Raw genomic sequence first — 7,076 nt, 5'->3', positions numbered from 1 at the left:
ATGGTTAAAATAACTTCAAATGACTTTTATATTTCTATCATTAATTTAATATTTTTAATTTTTCAGCAAATATTTTAAAATATGGATGCTTCACAAAATGAATTAGAGATCATTGTGGAGAGCCCAAATGCCTCGATAAACTCAAATAATTTTTTTGAATCTCCTATAAACAAATGTGCAAGAATCATCTTCGAGTGTTGCAATAGAATCGTAAAGGAAATTTAGAACACGAGCTTGATGATTGACAAAGTTGATGAATTAGATATAATGAAAATGGAGGATGTCATGAAGAAAGAATGAGAGGCATCTATAGTAGTACTTGGAATCTCGGATATGTTGAACGAAGTATATTGGGATCATTATACAAACAAAGGTCACAATACCAAACTCATAATTGAAGAATTTATAATGTCTTTACATCATATCAACGATTTGTAATTGCCGTAGTTACATCTTATTTGGCATTCAATACTTCTTGATTTTACAATCTTTTAACATATTTTAGAAATGCTTATCGATTTTGTTGGACATATATAAGAGAAATTAAAAATTTTTAAATTGAATTTTGAAGTGGATGCATTAAGATATGCAGATTACAAAAAAGTGTCCCATCAATCTAAATTATAAGATATGATTTAATAAAGATTTAACCAATTATAAATAAATACTTCATAATTATGGTTAGAAGTTTAAATTAATGTATTTTGACTTAGAATTGTGCTATCATGAATACATATTTATTTTTTTATAATTGATTTAAGAACATAATCTTTACTTAATTCTTTACATTATAGATGTTTTTATAATCACTTAACAATTATTATTGTGTGGGCAATTCATTTTTACTATTAATTAAAAAAATCAATAGACTATTTAGAATATCTTAATGTTACATTATCTTTATATCTCTTATAATTTATTTCAGTATAATATTTTAAAAGTTTGATTGATCTACCTTTTAATAAAATTAATGACATTAAATGTTGAAAAATTAATATTTCTTATGTGGCAAAAAATATTTAAAAAACCTTAAAATTTAAAACTCATATTAAAAAATATCATGTATATGGTTATGATTTGATTGATTACATGTATATGATTCTCAATTATTTCAAGATACTTTCATCTATTATTTCATGGTATATGTGGTTTAATATTCAATTATGTTTTGGTTTATGGTTAAAAATACTTTGGTGTTAATGTCTCAATTATGGATATTATTTTAAACAAAACTATAGCAGTGTTTGTATATCTAATCATAGCCATACTTTTTCTATAATTTTTACAAAAGGATATCATAAAATATTTATCATCCAAATTTTCTTTAATCATTGGTCTTGATGTCATGTCCACATTATTGAACAAAAGCAATATGTTGAGACACGTGACAATTACAGTTGATTAGAGGTTTGAACATACTTATTTTATGAGAATCTATAATGAAGAAAGAACTACCTATTCATCTTCCAAAAGATTACTACAGGAGATAGGGTTAAACAGTTGTCGACCACCATCTCTCAAAAATTTTAATCATTTCTGCAAAGATCCTTATGTCATTGAATTGGTCAATTGTGAACATTGCGATCAAATAGAAGTACAGTTTGTTTAAGGAGAAGTTTGGTTTCAGCATGCCCAATGAGGTCTGGAATCGATTACCAAACTATAACAGAAAAAAATGTGCAACTCTAGTTAACAAAATTGCTAGAGGACCACAAATGGGGACTATTGGCATACCGAATCTCCACTACCATTGACAATTATTTTGTCTACACTTTTCATCTTAGTCAAACACTGTGTGGAACCAACAAATAATAGATAGGAGAGGGCCACAAGGAGTTTACTTGACTGTTCCATTTTATGAACACATTCCTAATATTGTCAAAGAACAAATTCCAATGTGGACACAAACTATTTGTGATTTCTATCCGAAAAAAATGAAGACATGGGCACCTGGTATCTGCATTGGCGTACCTTTGAGCACCTATATTGGTTTGACATCATCAATCCTACACAGAAAGATTTGATTCCAAGAACTGTCATTCAACCTGAAAAATGATAGTGACTCAAACTAGAATAAAGTGCCACGAGCAATGAATAATTTAACAAAGGTTGCTATTAGTTTCATTTGAAATTACAATTATATTCTAAAGGACCTTCCATAATTTTAACTGCATATTTTGTTTTTTGAAATGTTAAATAATACTACTTAACTTAAATTGCATTAATTGTTTTAAAATTGACATAATTCATGACATATAAGTTTCCTCATTTATGTAAGTTGAAAAGGGCAACAATATTAATTGTGATATATATCATTTTCAATAATGTGTTGGTTTAAATATATGAAGTAATTGACAACTAAATTTCAAACACTTTCTTACAATTTCTCATGAATATTTGACACGTATTCTATGAAGTTTTAAAATAGTTGTTTGACTTATATTAAAATATAAGAGAAATAACCCTTTTTAACAAATAAAAAGTTGAAGTGGAAGTGTGTCAATATATTAGACTTCCACTTCAAATATTATACATAATCAAAACCATGCCGATAAAAAATACTATTAAATTAAAATCCTAAGAAAAGTAAAAACACCCTAACTCTAAGAAAAAAATCAAACTGTACCACATCGCATGTTGAGGTAATGGTGCCAACTCTAATCCTTAACTTAAATTGTATTGAAATTGTTTTAAAATTAACATAATTTATGGCATATATTATTTCTCATCTACATAAGTAGAAAGCATATCTCTAAGACAAAATCAAACTATACCACATGGCATATTGAGGTAATGGTGGCAACTCTAATCCTTAACTTAAATTGTATTGATTGTTTTAAAATTAACATAATTTATGACATACAAGAAAGATAAGTTCTCTAAGCCCTCTTTTGACATGACTCTCCGCTCCCACAAGAGTAGCTCGAAATATAAATCATGATGGCTCTTGTTCATGGGCTGGTTTTTTGCTGGCTGCAAGTTGTTTTTTGCAACTTTGTGTGAATGGCTGCAATTTGTTCTTTTTGTAGTCTTTTTTTCTTGGTTGTCTGTACTTTCAGGCTAGACAACTTTCGGGTTGTGGGTTCTAGATCCTTTCAAAATTTGATTGTAAAGGGTTTCGGGTTCCTTCAAAACTTGATTTTCCCTTAATCAAAAACATAATTTATGACATATATCATTCCTCATTTACGTAAGTTGAAAGGACAACAATATTAATTGTGAAATATATCATTTTCAATAATGTGTCAGTTTAATTATAGTTTTCATATCCATGTGCAAAAAATATATAAGAAATAGTTGACAGCTAAATTTCAGACATTTTCTTACAATTTCTCACGAATGTTTGTTGTGTATTTTAAAAAGTTTTAAAATGGTTGTTTGACTTATATTAAATATAAGCCAAAAAACTATACCACATCGCATATTGAGGTAGTAGTACAATAATGGTTATATTATAATAACACTGAAGATTTGGTAAACATAACTCAAAATGATAAATCGAAATACAAATCAAATCCAACACTAAACCACATTGAACCCTCAATTTAAACAAAAAACAAATTAAATTGAAATTAATTTTTGTCAAGTCTTCCAATTCATGGTATTATCTTAAGAACAATATGCATTTGAGATCATTAATATTAATTACAATTTAGATATATATCTTAATGTCAATATGTGTTCAACGAGATCATTAATATAATTAATGCATCAAAAAGCTAACAAATAATGTAAGAGAAATCAAGATCAAACTACCCTAATATCAATCTCACAAACTAAAAATATGTACATTCTCTAAAATTTAACAAAAAAATATCACTTACCATTATATAGAACCCTAATTTCAAACAAAATTATACAATAAACTACAAATCGAATCCAAACTCTTAAGCTAATTAAATTCTATAATCAATAGAAAACCAAATTGAACCCTATTTGTTGTTGAATTAGGCCTACTATTTTGAAGCAGATCAAATCCTAACCCTAATAGTAAACCGAAATAAGCCACTTATTGAATTAGGCTTATTATCCTAAGAACAAAATGTATTTGAGATCATTAATATTAATTAGAATTTATATTATTATCTTAGTGTCAATGTGTACGACGAGATCATTAATGTAGTTAATGCATCAAAAAGATAACAAATAATGTAAGAGAATTCAAGATCAAACTACCCTAATATCAATCTCACAAACTAAAATTAAGTACATTCTCTAAAATTTAACAGAAAAATATCACTTACCATCATATAGAACCCTAACTTCAAATAAAATTATACAATAAACTACAAATCGAATCCAAACTCTTAAGCTAATTAAATTCTATAATCAATAGAAATCCAAATGAACCCTATTCGTTGTTGAATTAGGCCTACTATTCTGAACAAGATCAAATCCTAACCCTAATAGTAAACCAAAATAAGCCCAAATCCTTATTGAATTAGGCCTACTATTTTGATCGCATTCCAAACTATAATTCTAAATATAGAATTGAACCAAATGGAATCCTAAATCTAACAAATGTCTTCCAATTCACCTATAATATAACAATATATAATTTAAAATTTATTTATCTCTTGTCTTCAATTATAGAATAAGCCGAGAGATATCCTTCTCGAGGCGTCTATTGCACTTTAATGCTGATAGATTAATAAAAAAATAGACACCTCTATAAGCATATCTCTTAGCTTATTCTATATATATATATATATATGCTAGTTAATAATTTGGATTTTTTAGTGGTTTGATTGGTTCTCTCTAATTTCTTTCATGTATGATTTGTTTTTACTTCTTATTTTATTATACTATTATTCATTAAAATTTCCCTTTCAAAAGTTTATTATTAACCTAGACACTCTTACCCTCCCTCTCTCTTGTCACCTTGATTCACGGACTCACTCAACCTTTCCTTTTCCTATGACCTCATGTGTTAACAATCATTCTATCCTTTTCTCATCTTATTCTATTTTTCCTATGATTAACTATATAAATTGGTCCAGAATGTAGAGGAAATAAATTAATACAATTTATATCAGAAACTATACATAATATACTATTTAAATCAAAGTTCATTGAATCGGAGAAAATGATTAGTGATAATTGTACGATATCATTAATTCTATGTTTGTGTTGGTATGATAGCAAAAATTCTCTTCTATATTTCCTTATTAATACAAATTTATTTGTTTTAATCCTAAGTTGTATAGTGTAAGAGCTACTCACCCTCTTTGCAGTTTTAGACCGGAGTTGAGCATTGGTTGAGCATTGGTGCCAACATAGCCTGTGAGTCCAACATAAGGAATCAAATAACTCCCAAGCAAATAATGGACATTGTTAGCATAAGGATTGAATGGAGGATTCGATTTGGTTTGGAATGCAAAATCGATGGCAGTGGAAAATAGTGCAGCACTCAGATTTAATTGAGATCAAGGAAATCCCTTCACAGTGTCCTTTATAGTCCTGCACATAAATGATAAGAGAAAGAGAAATATAGACGATTATCATATTTGTAAAATGTATTGTAAAAAAGTTTTTGTTTTTTTTAATTTGATTAGTTTAATTTTTTTTTAATCCATGTTTTAGATTACATTTTGTTATTCATTATCAGAGAATGTTAGAGAGTTTAAAGAGTTGAAAATGATGATAGATCACAGAATGTGATAAGAAATGTTGATGCAAAAAAATAGATACATTCAAATCTAAAAAAAACAAAAAAGACATTATAGATTGCAAACTGATATCTTTAATAAAGAAAAAGTTTTTCAAAACTATGCAGGTAATTAGACTTATCAGCAGGATTAGGCTTCACCTCTGTTTGATTCAAAAAGCCTAAAACTATAATGAGCATCATTCATATTATAAACATATAATTGAAATTTCATGATCCAGGCTCACCTTAGGTGACTCACTTCCTGGTAAGAAAATTGAAGAGTTATATCTTGGGTGGTCGAATCGAGATTAGCTTTCTTGACTCCTATGGGAGGAGGTCCTCCACTTACCAGTTCTAGAGCAACTTTATCCAGCCCATACCCAAAAGCCCCAAAGAGAAAGAACTCAGCCTCCAGGTATTCTAAGTTTAAAGGAAATTCAAGCAACTCTGAATCTCTACGTGGAACTTGCCTTGGCACGTACCCTCCATTCTGCTTGCACTTCACCTCTTTACCATCACATAAACAAGCACAAAAAAGAAGAGCCAGAAGACCAGTACTATATGTTACTTGAGCCATTACTTAGTTTATGTTTATTGCAACTGCAAATCCTCTCATGCCTTATATATAAGGCTATCGAACATGATATCCATACTTGCTGAGACGCCAAACATGGCTTGTCATTATCTTGAAAGAATGTCGCCGAGATTTGCTCTTAAGTAAAAGTTTGATAATTTTTTATTGTTTTTGTAATTTAAAAGAATGAGAATTGTTATTTTGAGATGTGTAATTTATAGTTGTTATGTTATGATTGTGAAAGGATAGGTGAAAGAAAAATTATCGAGAATTGAACTGAAAGATTCTATAGTAGTGTCAATGGAATGCCAAGTTGTAATTATGCAGATAAAAGAACTAAAGACATAGCTAATATATATTCTGAAGAAAATAAAAACGAAATAAATAATTATAAAGTCAATATTTAAGAGTTATGAAGAAATAAGTTTTATTTCCTTTAAATGGTCTAGATTATGTAGTAGCCTTTATTAAAGGGATGGATGAAACTAAAATTTTATAGTGCTTCTAGAGAAAGCCCATGTCCCCCTAGTATTAGGTGCATTTTCAAAGATGCTAGTTATTTTCATCTCTATTGCAAGTAAGGGATTGATGATTTGTTCATGTAGCAATCATACCCTTAGTTGATATTAATTTCATGTTTACAAGTACCAACTCGATCGATCAAGCTTCTTGTTCTGGCTTAGAAGTGTAAAATTCAATCAGTATGGTGTTAACAACTCTATACCACCACTTATTTATACACTAAAAGGTTGTAAGCTCCTAAGGCTAGAGCTCCCCTTAGACCTAGATCTATGCCTCCAAGGTTCATTCTTGATGACCCCGCCTACATATCCTTTCACAAAAAAATTAGAG

General features: G+C 28.8%; 1 protein-coding gene across 1 annotated transcript; it reads right to left on the bottom strand.

The window, feature by feature from the left end:
- Positions 1-5,219: 5,219 nt before the first annotated feature.
- Positions 5,220-6,227, bottom strand: LOC131076883 (desiccation-related protein PCC13-62-like). Its single transcript, XM_059212920.1, has 2 exons — positions 5,896-6,227; positions 5,220-5,409 (listed from the first exon to the last, which is right to left on the bottom strand). The coding sequence occupies exons 1-2, from the start codon at positions 6,225-6,227 to the stop codon at positions 5,220-5,222; spliced, it is 522 nt and encodes a 173-aa protein (XP_059068903.1).
- Positions 6,228-7,076: the final 849 nt, after the last annotated feature.

This window comes from Cryptomeria japonica, chromosome 10 (genome assembly GCF_030272615.1).
Source record: "Cryptomeria japonica chromosome 10, Sugi_1.0, whole genome shotgun sequence".
Classification (NCBI taxonomy): domain Eukaryota; kingdom Viridiplantae; phylum Streptophyta; class Pinopsida; order Cupressales; family Cupressaceae; genus Cryptomeria; species Cryptomeria japonica.
The sequence above is the reverse complement of the archived record's forward strand: the minus strand, read 5'-3'. Positions and strand labels throughout refer to the sequence as shown.

Excerpts from the sequence above, each read along its gene's own strand:
- LOC131076883 (XM_059212920.1), bottom strand. The coding sequence starts at position 6,227 with ATGGCTCAAGTAACATATAGTACTGGTCTTCTGGCTCTTCTTTTTTGT. Across the intron at positions 5,410-5,895 it reads CAGGAAGTGAGTCACCTAAG|TGCTGCACTATTTTCCACTG; the intron begins GTGAGCCTGGAT and ends ATTAAATCTGAG.